The following is a 16,469-nucleotide window of genomic DNA, read 5'->3' as shown; positions in this document are numbered from 1 at the left end:
CAAGGATCATTGATGGCACCAGTCAATTGATGAGAATTATCTAAGGAGCAAGAACTCAATGACAGGATGCACTGAGTTGTGCAGCCCTTTATACAGAAATGAAAACCAACAGGTTGCTGGGTAATACCGGTAGCAGCTGCATACCAGTCAATAGCAGCTGCATACCAGTCAATAGCAGCTGCATACCAGTCAATAGCAGCTGCATCCAGGTAGTAGCAGCTGCATGCCAGGCAGCTTCTATAGAGGGTAGGCTTGGTATGCGACAATGTGTCCTCTTCATCTGGGAGGCAGCGCAACGAGCTGGATGAGTTGTTGAGCGATATTGCTGTTACTGGCCCTATCCACGACGCTGATGACTTCGAAACGTTTGTTGATGCACCACCGACCCAGATAACTGGCTCTCCTCTCGAGTGGTGGCTACATCGAGATCAAAGGAAAGCATATTCGCGGTTATCAGCATGGCAATTGATATCCTCTTTGTGAAAGGCCTCTAGCGAGTTGATTCAACTAACTAGTCCCTATGCTGTTTACTTTCAAGATGAAGAAAGGAAAGAATCTAAATACAAACTGGGAGCGTGAAGACGCGTTATATCTTCTTTAATATAGAAGATTCGAGAATCAACTCGATGGCGCTGTGGAGAAGAATTCGGGCTTGGCGGCAGAGCCGCCAGCCAAGTGGGCCTGACCCGTTACACTCTTAATACCTCCTGAATCATCTGATGTTGAGTCTCACTTCTCATCGGCACGGCGTACGCTATCATGGGATAGAGAGAGCATGACCTGGAAGAATCTGGCGAAGGTTGAGTGTGTGGGCAACTGGATGCGCGAGGGTATTATCGTACCCAGGTCTCACGGTGGCACGGGCGTTATTTCGAGCGTTGCTGTTGAATTTAGTGTTGAGACAGAGGCAGAAGACTTTCTAGATTGGGTACTTTCTTGTTCTTTCTTCTAGCCCACAAGAATTATATGTGGTTTATCTGGATATCAACCTTGCTAAAGTGGCTATGTGGCTGTATGGATATCTACCTGGATATATCGATATCCAGATAATTTCTCCCACTTATCTGGATATCGATATAAGGGCCAGAATTTCGGTGGATATCGATATACGCAGGTCTGGAGCGTATCCAGAGTCTTTTTCTATTTCCCCATTTTAGAGTCAAGTAGCGGGATGATTGAGTGAAGGGTGGCATTTGAGACTGTCCACTAGAATGGCAGTATTTTCCATTTTCCAAAGGGCGAGCATATTCATGGCGATGCAAAGGCTGGGTCTTCCTGTTTTCAGCAGGCGATCATATATAGGAGTCGAGAGGAATCAATAGAATCAATCCTGTTGATCAATCAATTGGTATCTTGCACTCAAGATGAAAAAAGGAAAACCTCGGATGTAAAGTGCCGACCGATATGCTCCCACGACATGGTCACGATGCTCCCATATGTATGCCATTCCTTTCCGATGCTCGGCGACCTCCTCCAAGTTCAGTCAAGCCACTGGCTCACATTGTTTCTGCCATCCAATAGCACTAGCAAGAAGACGCCGTGCAGCCCCGCTTATGACGCTTGCGTCACGCAACTCTTCCCAACAGCACGCAGGTGTGGCACAATTTTAAGCTCTCATAGATTAAACTAGAACATGCCATTTGAATGTACCGCTAAAAACAGGAGACTTGCTGCATAAAGCCATGTACTCTCTCTGTATCAAGGAAGATTCCGGGGGGAGTTGTTACTTTTCTCTCCCTCTTGGCTCAACCAGTATAATCGTTTGCATATCAGCGCCAAAGGTGGCGAAAGTTGTTGTGGTGCCTGTAACCGGGCGCGTCAGGTGACGCAGAGTTGAGACTTGCAGCGGGAATGATGGCAAGCATGTGCTTTTACTAATGTACAATATCACGATGGAGGGGGGAATATCGTAGCATTCTATATTTAAAGGGGTATAGGGGAGCCTTGTAAAGAAGAGGGAAGTTGCCATTTATAACCATTGACGTCGCTCAAGTAAGCCGAGATTGCTTCCTCCTGGACACGAGATACTGACAGAACAAGATAGTTCATCGTTAAACCTACAATCTACACATACACACTATCATCAACCAATTACACACTCATCATCACATCCACAATGACGGACAAAGGAATCAAGGGCGAAATCACAAACGAGCCCACCACCGAAGAACCCCCCTGCTACGAATGCTCCTCCGGACCCGAAATTTCCTTTGATCCTCTCGGCACCAAAGGTCCGCATCCCATCTTTCATCTCATATCTATACCATCAGCTAACTATTCCATCAGACCGCCCTCGCCGCATAAGCGCCCACGCGGAAGCCGACGCCGCCCGCGCCATGCGCCGCACAAACAGCTGGACGCCCATCTTTGAGCGCCGCCAGAGCTGGAGCAAGGAAGACCACAAGCACGCCATGCACATGGCTTGTATCGACGGCGTCAAGACTGGGCCTGGTTTCACGGAGCGATAATTGAAAGCAATGCAAAAACAAGCAAAAACACTTTATTCTTTATTCAACGGCCGGGGCGGATCAAAGTGGAGAAGGGATTGCGGGAACAGAACACCGCTCGGGAAGGAAGCCTCGAAAGGGACCAAAATGGAACGAGGAATTATGGAACAAACCTGGGACATCAAAACTGTTCGTGGCGAGAGAAAGAGTATTGTCATGAGAGGGGAAGGGAATGGTCCCTTAAAAAGGCATCAAATCTGTACACTACCAAAAAGCACGAGACGGCTGCGGAAGGCAGCAGTCAGCTCAAAAGAATGATCGATTCCCTTGTATCCGTGTCATTGAGCAGTGATGACGATATGCAGTACCGAGAATCTGAAACTCCGATGCTCCAGAGTTGAGGTGAGCAATCCCAAAACAAAAAGGAAAACGAAGGCTAGTCCCGTAGTCCTCTCCTACTCTCATATCAAAAAAATTGCTCCAATCTTATGCATATGCTTCCTTCGTTCAATAATGCCATCATATATCAAGCTCTCGTTATGCCCGACGGTCATCACTAGGCCACAGATCGTTTAGGCGCGCCTAGACCTTGGCTCGCCCCTAGCCCTGCCGACCCCCTGCCGAGCTTAAACGAACGATACTCGGTGGAACTCACATTACTATGCCTTCGAGACGGCCGTCCTCATTGGAGCCCCAATAGACGCCTATTCCGAGAAGGAGGAGCGTGCACAAAATACACGGTTTGAGCAGATTACACAGAAAATTAGACGGTTAGAGGCAGATAAGCCTATCAAACTTCCAACTAAACCCTTGATTGTGGAGGATACGATGTCAATAGAGGACTAGGTCACGGTCACAAGATATATGTAGATATTAAAACCGTTGATGCTGGTCACAGATAAACTCGAAGGGTATCTACGGCAGGGCCGCAATGGCCTTATGTGGGCGGTGCTACCTTGCTACGAGTTTCTGTTCAATCATCTAGAGCGCCTAATAGAACAATTTAGGCAGATCTAGACGAGGACCTAAAGCTGAACATCCAGCTCGGATGGCAGAAGCGAACGAGTATTATACGAAGCTCGACGATACTGAGGTCTATGTGGCCACTGTGGCCCTCCACCCTTAACTCCAGCTAACGAAGACTAAGTAAATATGGGCCGACCGAGCAGATGATGGCTGGATCTATAGGGCAGAAAAGCAACTCCATGACCTCTTGCAGTAAGTCAGCTACCCCATTAACGGATCAACCCCTTATTTGATCACCCCACTTACTGTGACGGGAACGTCCGGAGTGCTGGACCCAGGGTGGGGTCGATACGTAGCTAGGGCGCACGGGGCAGGCCACAGGGACTATCATTCGCGTAGAAAGTGGGGCTTTACTCTGTGGTCAGGATTGAAGGTGGCAGAAATGTAAATAGCATAGCGTTTTCCATGGCCCTATGAGATCCGTTCTCCCGGGCGTAATAAATCTACTACTACTACTACTACTACTACTACTACTACTACTACTACTACTACTACTACTACTACTACTATCATACGCGTCTACGCGTCTACGCGCCTGCCCGCTTTCTCTCTTTCCTCTTCATCGTAGTATTCTTGCAATACAGAGGCATTACCTCTTGAGTTGATCTCATCTGGCCCGTGACACTTACAACATCAGCAAAATCAACTGCAAACTTCAAATGCAAATACCGGTATCTACACTGCGGGCATGTCTATCATTCGCGATGTATCAGTAAATCGTTCTACAGACGGCATGACGCCTGCCCGATTTGTAAATCATCCATCGCAGCCGACAGCTCAGGTTCTTGCAGCCGAGGGCGTGGCGGGACAAATTGAACTTTTTGTGGATAGCAAAAGACCGAAGGTAGCCTCTCCTGGCTAGCAACTCGATGTGCTCTCGGGCCTATAAAAACATAGAATGTCACACTGAGTGGATAGGATCAGGATGATGATGATGAAAGCTCTTGATTTCCTATCTAACGAAGGGCTAGGGAACGGTCTTATAGATGAAGTTGAGGGCGCCCTCCGGCAGCCTCTGGGACCGAGGTCCGGAGGTCTGAGACCGGAGGACCCACCTGCCGGGGGTCTGAGACCCGGTCCGGACCGGATTCCTAGCAGCCGGTCTGGAAGCTGTTCCAGGCATCTTACGATGATCCCAAAATGTGACATAGAATTTCTCACGAGCTGAAAAGCGACAACTAAGTCGCATTGCTGCGGAGGCCAGAAGGAATCACCAAAACTAGTTGGTGATATGTCGGTGATAACCCACAAGCTTGGGTTGCATTTCCATGCCACCCAGGAACATGAGGGGGCCGTGTTGGTGATAACGGCCGGTTACCTTGCATTGCTAGGCCACCCTCACGACGGACAAGCTAAGGTGTATTTACCCACACTTGTACAGATGTACATGTAGTATGATGGGGATTGTGTGTGTAGGAGCGCGGCCGATCGCTTAAAAACAAGGCCAATGTCTGCGGCAGGCATGTGGCTACGATTGGCTAAAAATTGCGTCACTTTATTCATTGTGATAGAGCTAGATACCCATCTTACGTCGTAGGTGAGGACGCTATGTGAAGTGATGGACGTGCTGATACGATAGAACTGAGGAGACTTGTCTGCCGGTTGTAGTGTACATGTGATTGTGTGGATGGGTGCGTTGGATGGGTGCTCTGGGCATCGTATGTTCTCGGCTCTCACCGTCCCGCTCTAGACTCAACGGCTCCGGAATCTCTGACTGTGTCATGTACAGGTTGCCACGAAGAGTTCGCCAGAGGATACGCTCAAAGGTAGCAACACGATCCCTGGAGATGACGCCAGCGACGAAGTCAATTCTCATGCCGGAAAATGCACTCTCGATATCAGGCGCAGCGTTATACTGCTCAACGTCAGAGAGCAACGGCGCGTCATCGTTGTGTGTAGAGGCTCAAATCTCCTCCAGGTTGCCGGAAGAGCGATCAAAGAAGCTGCCAGCCTCTCTCAGCACCCAGCGCCATTCAATGAGGTCGCGCTCACGCTTCCTGAGGGTCTCGTCACTGTCGTTCAGTGCGGAGACGCGCTGCTCAAGCTTCTGGCTTCGCTCGGCGACTTCAACAATTTGCAAGGTAGAAGGCGACGCAAGCCTCTCAGCATCAAGATCAAGTTTTCGAAGTTTGATTCTAGCCTTTCCCATTGGCGCATGGAAGTATCCTGCGTCCTGTTCCATTAGGCTGAATGCTCTCCAAGAGTTGCAATGACGTACGCGGCTGTCGCTCGACATTGTGAAGGCGTCGGATCTCCTGGGTGAAAGTTCGCTGAAAGGAGCTGACATGCTCATTGAGCTGAAATAACACATGAGCAACCTGCAGGGAGGAGATGGCGTGGGCATGGAGGCTTACGTCGAGGAACTGGTACAATCCAAGCTCGCCTAGGGCAGCAACAACTTCCCGATCGATTTCGTTGGAGACGTAAAGCTGCACCAAGCTCATGTCCGCCGAGCGGAATGAGGTGTCCTGTCGCGGAGCCATGCGATGCAGCCCAGGGGTACCAAGACCCGACTCGAGGTTGTGGTGTAGCTCGTCAACAAGAAAAGGGAAGACCGTTGTCGTTACGTCTTGATTGATCAATCAATCAATCAATCAAATCAAAATAAATCAAACCCCTTTTAAGCGCATTTCGGTTTTGGCCGCGCTTTGTCTGCAGCTATGTCCGCAGTGCCGTCCCACCCTCCTTCGTCACCAAGTGGACTTTTCCGCAACTCTGTGTTCCCATCACCCTCTCTTGTCAGAGGCTAGAGGGTAAGGCGTAGCACTGACAGTGTCAAACGACCCTTGACATGCGCTATTGCAAGGAAGTGTCACTGTGCGTGGACACATGATACGGAAACTTAGTACTGTATAAGTACATGAATGTAGCTGTACGACAACTTGATAAAGGCTCGGCTCACCCTTATCTGGCAGTTCTGAGTGACCCCATTTAAATCATCCATACCAACGTCGAATTCCATCGGAGTCGTCCTTTTAGTTGTAATGTTGTTCAAATTGTCGGTCACTGGTTGAATTTACATTCTCATTGAAATGGATAAATCTCGTGCTTGTAACGACGGGTCAAATCCGCAGAATTGGGTCTTTTCTAAGCTGGAGGATTCTGGTCATATTGGTGTATATTAGGGTAGTCGGTGCAGTGCCCAATGTTAAATCACCGTTGCGTCATCACGGATGTGTCGATAGGATGTATCAATGGGTCGATACTAACCTTCTTGCCAGCTTCGTCATGTATGTCACTGGCGGAAGCAATCCCCGAACCTAATCTTGAACCTATATCCGCCAAGCGTTAAGGCCGTGCCGTTTTGCCAGCTTGACAGCCGCTGGCATCACGTGCGGACCTTTCTTCCCTTAACCTGCTCAGCTCAAGGGCCAAGTCCCAGACCGCCATCATCTCACTCACCCTAGCTTGACGTGCATTTGCAACATGTCATTCGGTCTGGAAAGCTGTCCAGATCTCGTTGTCGAATGCATTGTCAATCTGCTAGACCTGGACGATATTTGCAATCTTCGCCTAAGCTGCAAATCTCTGGCCGTGAAATCTTCTCATTATCGTTTCAAGACGTTCTTTCGGTCGAAACATGTCGACGTCACAGCCGATGCTCTACGGACATTCGCTCAGGGTACCCAGGCTGGGGGGCTTCGATCTCTAGTCCAGGAATTATACCTCATAGGTATTGCCAACGAAACTAGAAACCAAAAAAAACCGAGGACGCGAAACGATTCGCGAAATGAGGAAATAAGGAGGGCGCGGGAAATAAATCTACTTAGCCAAGCGTTTAACGGGCTTGCAAAATACAGCAAGAATGGAAGTCTTCCGTCGCTCACGCTGAGGGTAGCCATCGTCCGTAACGATAAAGAAAGAATTTTACCTGTCGATGCAAGACCCTGGCCGCCCATGCGGAAGAGTGTGTGGCAGTGCACGATCTACACATTCGACACGGCTTTACGTGCGTTGGCTGCAAGCAAATTGCGAATTGAGAGTCTCAACGTCTTCAACGATCCGGATATGGAGCGATGCAGCCTGGCCTGCGAGCAACTCAATATAATCGACTGGAATGATTCCGGTCTTGCCGAGTCGTTTGCATCTCTAAGGTCACTATCAATAAGCATCTCCACTCGAGTTTTCAGGTTTCACAAAGACATACAAGAGGATGAGCATGACGAGGGGCAACCCCCAAGAAAGGATGCAGCCGAGGTACAAGCAGAAGCTGGAGATGAAAGTAACTTTGTCGGTCTCTCTCGACTCCTCCCGCTGTGTAACCGACTTGAGAACTTCGAAGTACATTACCTCCAGGTTCCCACGGGTTATTCGAACTTGATTGATCGCTTCTGCTGCGAAAAGATTCTACAGCGCGTAGTCGAACTGGATAGGTTGCCCATCCTGAAGCGTTGCAGACTTCGTGGGATCTCCGCTAGGGAGGTGGACTTGCTTGATTTCGTTAAGCGGACAAGAGTCTGCGAGCTGTCTCTGGAGAGTATGATTTTACGTACAGGAACGTTTAGGCCGATTATCGATCACTGCACCAGCGAGACGGCAAATATGACGAAGCTATACTTTGATACCTTATATGAGAGGCATAACCGCGAGGAGATGATTTTCTTTGTCGGTGGTGGAAAGTCTAGGATTGGTTTCCCCTCTGCAAATGCTACCGAAAGGCTGGAGCGAGAAGGCGATAGTGTTAGGCATCCTATTACTTACTATAACCCTCCTCTAACGCCGATGGGGAATCCTTGGATACCTGAATGGAGGAGGTTCCAGCGTACAGAACATGGCGTATGATTGTGTAAGATATGTTTCACCGGTTTATCGTGATTGAAGCTTCTTATTACGCTGCGGAATATTACAGCTAAGGTTCTTCGAATATCTTAGGGCTCTATTTCTCTAAATGGATAATTCCTGTTGGCGATTTTTGGATCTATCTTCAGTCCCTTCCTGCTACGTCTAGCCCCCCCTTTGTCGGATCTAATGGCGATGCCTCAGAACCGGGATGCCTTAGATATCGGAAGACGATGCCTTCGGCATCAGTAGCGACCTCCTTCCAATCAACGACGCCAATGGCGGTGGGCTTTTCCCCTTTGAAGGCAAGCCGCACGCCGGCCTCTGATCCCTTCCGAAGGGGTTTCCCGGCCGCCACGACACTCGACTACAAGCTATAACTTGGTTACTCAGGGCGACAGGCTTGACACAGAGCGCCTTAGAGCCTACGAAATGCCGGATAGCGGAGGATGAGGGTTTCCCCGTGCCTAGTCAGCTCAGCACGTCTTTTGCTCCATCAGGACATTTGGCTTCGTTACGGCCTCCCAGGCGAAAAATACACAAACAAACAAACGAACGCAAACAACGCGACTTCCCGCCACCATGGCTCGTTTTATACGTGGAAAGGGTTGCAATTATATACCGTGACGCCAATCCCAGGTATAAGCGCTTTTAGTAAGTTAACCCTATCAAGTTGAAAGATGTAATGTTTGTCAAAGTGAGTAGGAAGATGCCATGCATGTGAGGGTTATTGAGAGTCAATTTTTTGGCCTTACTCACTGCTCAAGTCAAGAGGACGAAGGTCCCAGTTATATACACAACAATGGTGCCCAAGTGGGTCGGGACGCCTCCTCGGCTGGGGCGGAATATCGTTTGACACTCCCAGAGGATTAGATTTTGCAAAACGTTACGATCTCGGTACAACGATCTCAATGCTGCAGTTCAGGCTACTAAAGACCCTGCGAATAGGGACAAGGGCAGGTTGTACACGGCTGATATCCTCCAAAGCCCTAGAATGGAACCACTCGTGTACTCAACTTAATGATCGTCTCATTTATAAACCTCTTCATCCCCGGTCGACCTTATATCATCCCTTCAAGACAAATCAACTCTGCCAAAAAAAAAAAAAAAAAAAAAAAAAGGAAAAAACACCTCGAGTCGGCATCCGGGTCAACTTCTATAATCCTCACAAGACCTAGACACTCAATCGCCTCACACCAGCCTCCCGAAGATGTGCATAGAAATAACTTGCCTGGATTTCTGTAAGTTACGTTTTCGTTGCGGCCAAGCCTGGAGAGGAGCAACTGGCCTTAGCGACCTGCCTAGGGAAGCGGACTTGGGGCGGCTGCGGCAGGCATATCCCGTCGGTCATTACCGGCGTACCTGAGGACCAAAGGTGCACCTGCAAGCCGCGCGTCGAGGTCGGCGGCAAATACTACCCCCCTGCTGCCCCGTTACGGGTACCCAGTACGCCCCAGCCAGTAGGCTGCGGGGGCAAGTAACGAGGGATAGGAGTAAGCGAGGCCTTTTATCCTCAAATCTTTTAAAGGGTCATGGCTGCATCATCACGTTTGGAAATTTCAAGCACCTATGGGGTATTAGTGCGAGTATTAACAAGGAGTCATCAAGTTATCAAAGAAGTATTGTTAATGATCTACCCAAATGTGGAAGAACTGGCGACCGATCTGTGGTGAGGTGTCATTTTCGGGTCGCGGGAGGCGATTGGTCAGACTTTCTTATTGCCTAGATGTTCCATCTCCGTAATTCGATCATCCTGGCAATACCATGGCGATTCTCAATAACAGTGATGTTATACGTGGTAATTGAACGATGAGCTTCTAGTGTGCTATATTATGTGGAAGCCGTCATCTTCCAGGTGGAGCGAAAAAGTCTGCTATATCTTCCTCAACGTACTATTCTTCCAACCATGTAGCAGCCTGCCCCGGTTCTTACACCTCAGGCATCCGTATGTCCAGAGATGCGCATGTCCGGCTTGTGACTGACGGGGCTTCCTGCGGGCGGTGTAACGATCCAGCATGATTCCTCTCTCTATTACGAAGTGGCGCGATAATTGGCGCTACCAAACTCTCACAAAACCTCCGCCGTGCGCTTCAGATCGGCCGGGTGACATGATGATACCATCTACCCACGTACTAGTGGCAATCGATATAAACTTTCTAGATCAGGTCAGGCAAAGCCGAGTCTATGGCACGTCCCAGACGTGATGCCGGAACGTCAGCCAAAAAGGTCAGACCACTTGCACCTGACATACTGTATACACCAAGCCGTAAAGCACATAAATCTAGACTCCACGGGCTTTGTGCATTTCGCCGAAGCTAGAACAGGTGATATTATTGATTAATCGCCAAGTAATCATGACGATATCGAATAATTCCCCAACTGGCCCCAACGACCAAACGCCAACGCAGCCAATAGAGGGATGGCTCCAATGGCTCGGCACACTAATCTTGATCGGGATTATTTTTTCGTTTGTTTCATTCTTATTCTGTACGCATATGTAGTCCCCAACTAACGAGTAAGGGGTCCCTGTGTATCTAGAGCTAACGATGGGAAAGATATAATTATCTGATCGCCAGAAGCAACCAGCTGGCGAGCCCAGAGGATCCTGAGGATACACAGTCGTCAAGCAGCACAAACTCCGAGACTAGCGATCTGCAGCGGCTAGACTCAGTAGCTCCGCCGAGAACGTATAAGCAAATGAAAATGGATGAAACTTGAAGACACAGGAGAACATTTGGCTTGGCCAGACTCGTTTGTCACCTGGTACGCAACTCAATCTCCAAATGAGAGGATTAATTCCTCATCTCAAACTAACCGCTCCCGTTACCATATACAGTGTTATATGCTTGGAGGCGATGCGGAGTGTATTGCATCATGGTATCTGAGGCGTCATTATACCTGTCCTCTGTGTATGCTGCTATATTACCAGTGGGGTCTATATACCTCGGAGCTAAGCGATGATAAGCGTAAGGTGTACGGGGTCTTCGATACCGAGTGATCACAAACCTTGTCCCACGAAATTTGCGACCATTAGTATCGATCCCACGCATTTTGCGCCAGGGACCTTGCGTGTAGTCTCTGCTACTGGCGTTGTAATCGAGCATACAGATGATGTCTTTCCTATGACTGCCCGCATTGCCTTTTGTGGCTAAACTCAAATTTAAGATCACATGCTAAAGCCAATTTAATTTTGAATTCGTGGCTGGTCATCAATCGTATGACTGCCTGCATATTCATGCATCCTGCACACATCCGTGAAACATTGATGGTCAGCTATGCGGGCTCTGTTTGTTGTATTTCAAACCTTTATTAAATGTAGCAAATCCTCTTCCAACTTTTCTGCTCACTGGTGCATGGGTCCTGAGCCTTTTCAAGCCAGATATTACCTCTTAAGTTATACCACCAACTATGGCTTCTTTTGATATCCCAATGGAACAATGGGCACAGGTAGTCGAAAGGTCCGGTGGGCGTATGTATTCTACTTTCTATTTTCGACTCGCTACGCTAGTTGCTAATATCGATCGATAGTGGTAATTTATAAAAAAATGCCCGTGCAAATGCCAGGCCCTGATGAGGTCTTGGTTAATGTGAAGTACTCGGGCGTCTGCCACACCGATTTGCACGCTATGATGGGCGATTGGCCGCTGAAGAGGAAGATACCTCTAGTCGGTGGCCACGAAGGCGCCGGTGTCGTGGTCGCGAAGGGTGACCTTGTCACGAACATAGAGATTGGTGACCACGCTGGCATCAAGTGGTTGAATGGCTCTTGCCTAAACTGCTCCTTTTGCTTGCAAGGCGACGAACAGCTCTGTCCTCAGGCTCTCTTGTCCGGATACACTGTCGACGGAACTTTCCAACAATATGCTATCGCCAAGGCAGCACACATCGCCCACATTCCTCCCGAGTGTAGCCTGGAGGACGTGTCCCCGATTCTCTGTGCCGGTCTTACGGTCTATAAGGGGCTTAAGGAGTCCGGTGTCCGCCCTGGGCAATACATCGCTATAGTTGGTGCAGGCGGTGGCCTCGGATGCTTCGCTCTGCAGTACGCCAAGGCCATGGGTATCCACAGCATCGCCGTCGATACTGGGAGTGACAAATCCCAAATCTGTAAAGATTTGGGCGCAGCGACATTCATCGATTTCGAAAAGTCCGGTGATCTTGCCGCAGATGTCAAGGCCGCAACCCCAGACGGTTTTGGACCCCACGCTATCATCCTACTCGCAACCCACGAGGAGCCGTTCCAGCATGCATCTAAGTATGTTCGTTCGCACGGCAGTGTCGTTTGTATTGGCATGCCAGGTCATGGGTACCTCAAAGCGCCGATCTTCGACACTGTCGTCCGCATGGTCAACATCAGAGGCAGTTACGTGGGGAACCGCCAGGACGCGGCCGAGGCTATTGAATTCTTCCGACTTGGACTGATTAAAGCGCCGCACAAGCTTGTAGGTCTGAGCAAGCTCCAGGACGTGTATGACATGATGCTAAAGGACGAGGTTGTGGGCCGGTACGTGGTTGATACAAGCAAGTGAAATTGGAGTCGACATCAAGGTTCGCAATGAGCCAAGCCAACCAAGCTCAAGCTTGCAAGCCAAGCAAGCTTCGCAAGCCAAGCCTAACAAAATAGTTGCCAAGCCAAGCAAGCCTTCCTCGACCCCGGCTTGCGAGGCTCATGAGCTTTTTCTGAGGCCTGGTTTTCCCCGCATATAGGGTTCTTTGCAGGGGTTGAAGTCTCGTGATACCCCTATTATAGTGGTTTTCTGGTGTTCCTACTGACCTTGGTCCTTTGTCAGCCACAAATTTCCTGCAATTCTTCCAAGTTTTTCTCATCTGCCTTCCAACCCACCAAACTGAATTTTAGCCTTCAAGCAGGCCAGTCACTCAATGTTAAAACGAGGTTGGACCATTTAGTCAGAAACTTTCGGGGCTCTAGGGTGATCAAGACCAATCGTCCGAACCTGGAAATAGCTTAGCGTATTGGCCCTTGGCCCTCCCCCCCCCGGACGAAATAAATTCCACTCCATGGTACCAAATTCCAAACTGAACAACCTGGCTACTTCGTCACTCAGCAACAACACCACCAATTGCTCGGCTTTTCTGAAGAAACCATGTCTACACTTTCTTCAGCCCTATCCTCACCTACCCCCGAAATTTCGAACGAATCCGGTTCGAGCCACGATGCCTTTTCGATCCTGAGACGTGCTGGTTCCATTGCCGGCTCCCTAGCAGACCAGAGGGCGCGCCTCAACTCGGATGATATCAAGGCAGCCAAATCGATCGAAGACCTCCCTAAGCTACGATTGACCTTCCGGCAAAAGACCCATGACTATGTTCTGGAGGAATGGCTACACAGGAAGCGAGGCAGAAGCTCTTGGATCCAAGGGCATGGCACCCAGCTCATCAGAGTCCTTCCAGATGGCCAACAAATTGATGTCTTCGTCTGCGGGCACTGCGATTCAGCTGGAATAACCCGCCTCTTCGAAGGAGATGCCACCAGCGCTGCGGGAAGGCATCTGAAGGCTCACCACCGTATATTTCCAGATGGGGAGGACTCTGAGGAATCTCCCTCCCCGGCAAAGAGACAGGCAACTCTGGACTTCTCAAAGAGCCGCGCGAAGCCTTCTAAACCTCCTATCCTTCGTACGGCAGCCGATACCTTCAAGCATCTTCTACTAGGTTGGATAGTTGACGCAGATATCCCTTTCTACGGCATTGAGCACCCCCTTTTCCGCCAACTGCTTCTGCTTCTCAACAAGGACTTTGTTACTCAATGTCTCCCTCAGAGCTCTAATACCATTAAGACTTGGATCATCACGGAGTACGAGATTCGCAAGACAATTCTGAAAAAGGAGATCCAGGCTGCCAGGAGCAAGATCCACGTCACCTTCGACCTCTGGACGTCCCCAAACATCCAGGCTTTGCTTTCCATTATGGCGCACTTTGTTGACGCGTTTGGGAAGCTCCAGGTACGTCTGTTATCGTTGGAGCGAGTTGAGGGCAGCCACGGTGGTGAGAATCTGGCCCGGGTCATGCTCCAAATCTTCAAGGACTATGACATCACCAAAAGTCTGGGTTTCTTGACTTCTGATAACGCAGACTCCTGCGATACTGCCGTCAGGGCCATTGTCAAGTCCCTGAAGCCCCAGTTAACAGATCAACAACAAGACCGCTTCAAAAAGCAAGTTCGAATCCGCTGCTTCGGCCACATCCTCAACCTCTCTGCGAAGGCGTTTCTTGAGGGGGAATCTTCCGACATGTTCGACGCAGCCTACAACAAGGACAATCTTGACGTGGAAACTGAGATCAGGCTCATCAAGGAGTGGAGGAAGTATGGGCCAGTTGGCAAGCTCCATAACACTGTCCACTTCATCCGCAGGTCTTCTCAACGGAGGGACACCTTCCTAAGGATTACCAGTGGCCGTATCAGTTCCGAAATATTGAGAGAGCTGGGGCTTTGGCTAATCGAGAAGGACGTAGTGGGCTTGATGGTGATGGCGGATAACGATACCCGGTGGAATTCGATATTCCTCATGATCCTTCGCGCTGTCAAGCTTCGCGACATCATTTCCACCTTCTGTATGATCAGCAGAGGTGATGAGAAGGCTGATAAACGAATCCCTGAAGAAGATATCCTCACTAGTGAGGACTGGGCTGTCCTCTCTGAAATCCTCGAAATTCTGAAGCCCTATCTGGACTACACCAAACACTTCGAAGGTAGGGAGGCAAGGTTCGCAGAGGTTATTTCCACGACCCACTGCTTGCAAGACCACCTCAAGGAAATGCAATTGCGCTATAGCGAACGGCTTGTTGGCGTCCCTTTCCCTATCCCTGAGGTCTCTCTGGAAGAGCCTTCCTTTGAACCCACAGATTCAGCTCAGTCTTGTATTGTGGTTGAAGGAGACGAGTCCGAAATGCCCAGACGCTCCCAACGCAATGTTGGGCCGCCTACCTATCTTCAAGATTATGAAGTGGACTTGCCTTCTCAACGACAGGCCAATTGGCGTCAAAGCACTCCCGAGGCAACAAGATCCCCTCAGGAGCTTGAGCTAACCGATCCAAGCCTGAAGTATATCCAATACTCCCTTGAATACGCCTCTAAGAAACTCGAAAAGTATAGGCGGTTGATGGAAGAGACTGGGGTCTATTGGGCTGCCATGATATTGCACCCAGAGCACAAAGCTCGTTGGATCGAGATGAACTGCCCAGACCGCAAAGAGGGAATTCTGGCAGACTTCAGGGCTCTATTTAATGAGCTCTATCCTGAGAAAGCAGTGGCAGGGATTCAGGATCGTCCAGAAAGGAGCCAAGTCAAGAAGGCTAAAGCTCCTTGGTTATATAAGCCTAATTATTATGAACAGCTTCAACCTCGACCAACAAACGAAATCGAGGACTACCTTTCTGATCCCCCGCAGCCCTTCGACGAAGACAGCGAAGGAGAGTCTAGCCGTCTGTTTAGCTGGTGGATTGAGAGGAAGACAAGGTTTCCGAGGCTCTATCGAATGGCAATGGACTTCTTGTCAATTCCAGCCATGTCCTCAGAATGTGAGAGGTGCTTCAGCCTTGCAAAGCTTCAAGTTTCTTCGCAAAGGCACCGCCAACACCACACAACAATCAGGTGTTGTCAATGCCTGAAGAACTGGGCCAGGCTAGGCGCGTTCGACTGGGGGACATTAGGGCTTTGTCAGCTAGATGACCTACTTCAAATGGGGCAAGAGTGAAGAGAAATGGACGTTTCTGGCACCTCCTGAGAAGCCTGAGGCCTTGTCCACACAAAAGGCTTGCCAAGCTTCGCAAGCCAAGCCAAGCCGTGGACTTTGCAAGCCAAGCTTTCCTCAGAATCTCGCAATCAAGCCAAGCCGGTCATCTAGGGCGGCTTGCTTGGCTCATTGCGAACCTTGGTCGACATTTGGATCATTGCAATATGGACAGTTGGGACCACAGAGATAGTATTGAATTGACCGTACTGGCTACAATCTGGTTTGGCTAATTGTTCTACCTTATAAAGTAGTGGTATTAGTATCACCAACTGTGTCATACCCGGTGGAACCGGGCAGCCTCTCAAAATTATATCCTGGCGGCTTGGGTTCATCATTGACTCTAGATCGGGATCCACACCAACTCGAGAACTAACGGGCATCTCTTTACGCTTTCTTCTTTCCTTGCCTCTCTATTCTCCTTTGCTTTAGGATACTCGTATGAGTCGCTCAGCCAGGGTGTCAA

At 49.5% G+C, this 16,469-nt stretch overlaps 6 protein-coding genes across 6 annotated transcripts; 5 read left to right on the top strand and 1 right to left on the bottom strand.

Moving 5' to 3' along the window:
* Positions 1-737: 737 nt before the first annotated feature.
* Positions 738-1,398, top strand: BGZ61DRAFT_463129 (uncharacterized protein). The gene has a single exon (XM_046247386.1). The coding sequence runs from the start codon at positions 776-778 to the stop codon at positions 950-952; it is 177 nt and encodes a 58-aa protein (XP_046096560.1). The 5' UTR covers positions 738-775; the 3' UTR covers positions 953-1,398.
* A 261-nt stretch (positions 1,399-1,659) lies between these two features.
* Positions 1,660-2,760, top strand: BGZ61DRAFT_463128 (uncharacterized protein). Its single transcript, XM_046247385.1, has 3 exons — positions 1,660-1,992; positions 2,041-2,231; positions 2,287-2,760. The coding sequence occupies exons 2-3, from the start codon at positions 2,117-2,119 to the stop codon at positions 2,466-2,468; spliced, it is 297 nt and encodes a 98-aa protein (XP_046096559.1). The 5' UTR covers positions 1,660-1,992; positions 2,041-2,116; the 3' UTR covers positions 2,469-2,760.
* A 2,403-nt stretch (positions 2,761-5,163) lies between these two features.
* On the bottom strand, positions 5,164-5,956 carry BGZ61DRAFT_562913 (V-type ATPase 116kDa subunit family-domain-containing protein; the record flags this gene model as incomplete). The annotated part of the gene is made up of 3 exons (XM_046255866.1): positions 5,164-5,639; positions 5,692-5,770; positions 5,828-5,956. 3 exons carry the CDS (start codon positions 5,954-5,956, stop codon positions 5,377-5,379), a joined length of 471 nt encoding a protein of 156 aa, XP_046096558.1. The 3' UTR covers positions 5,164-5,376.
* A 943-nt stretch (positions 5,957-6,899) lies between these two features.
* BGZ61DRAFT_499385 (F-box domain protein) lies at positions 6,900-8,255 on the top strand (the record flags this gene model as incomplete). The annotated part of the gene is made up of 1 exon (XM_046251394.1): positions 6,900-8,255. The coding sequence occupies one exon, from the start codon at positions 6,900-6,902 to the stop codon at positions 8,253-8,255; it is 1,356 nt and encodes a 451-aa protein (XP_046096557.1).
* A 1,292-nt stretch (positions 8,256-9,547) lies between these two features.
* On the top strand, positions 9,548-9,697 carry BGZ61DRAFT_323295 (uncharacterized protein; the record flags this gene model as incomplete). Its single annotated transcript, XM_046238964.1, has 1 exon — positions 9,548-9,697. A coding segment is annotated over one exon (150 nt), but the record flags the coding sequence as incomplete, so codon positions are not given.
* Positions 9,698-11,660: 1,963 nt separating this feature from the next.
* On the top strand, positions 11,661-13,174 carry BGZ61DRAFT_463123 (chaperonin 10-like protein; the record flags this gene model as incomplete). Its single annotated transcript, XM_046247384.1, has 2 exons — positions 11,661-11,721; positions 11,781-13,174. 2 exons carry the CDS (start codon positions 11,661-11,663, stop codon positions 12,779-12,781), a joined length of 1,062 nt encoding a protein of 353 aa, XP_046096555.1. The 3' UTR covers positions 12,782-13,174.
* Between the last annotated feature and the right edge of the window lie 3,295 nt (positions 13,175-16,469).

This window comes from Ilyonectria robusta (genome assembly GCF_021365365.1).
Source record: "Ilyonectria robusta strain PMI_751 chromosome Unknown BGZ61scaffold_34, whole genome shotgun sequence".
NCBI lineage: Eukaryota > Fungi > Ascomycota > Sordariomycetes > Hypocreales > Nectriaceae > Ilyonectria > Ilyonectria robusta.
The sequence above is the reverse complement of the archived record's forward strand: the minus strand, read 5'-3'. Positions and strand labels throughout refer to the sequence as shown.

What these genes read in the sequence shown, in the direction of transcription:
- BGZ61DRAFT_463129 (XM_046247386.1), top strand. Translation starts at nt 776, where the DNA reads ATGACCTGGAAGAATCTGGCGAAGGTTGAGTGTGTGGGCAACTGGATG.
- BGZ61DRAFT_463128 (XM_046247385.1), top strand. Translation starts at nt 2,117, where the DNA reads ATGACGGACAAAGGAATCAAGGGCGAAATCACAAACGAGCCCACCACC. An exon ending in TGATCCTCTCGGCACCAAAG is followed by an intron (nt 2,232 to 2,286) that starts GTCCGCATCCCA and finishes CTATTCCATCAG; the next exon opens with ACCGCCCTCGCCGCATAAGC.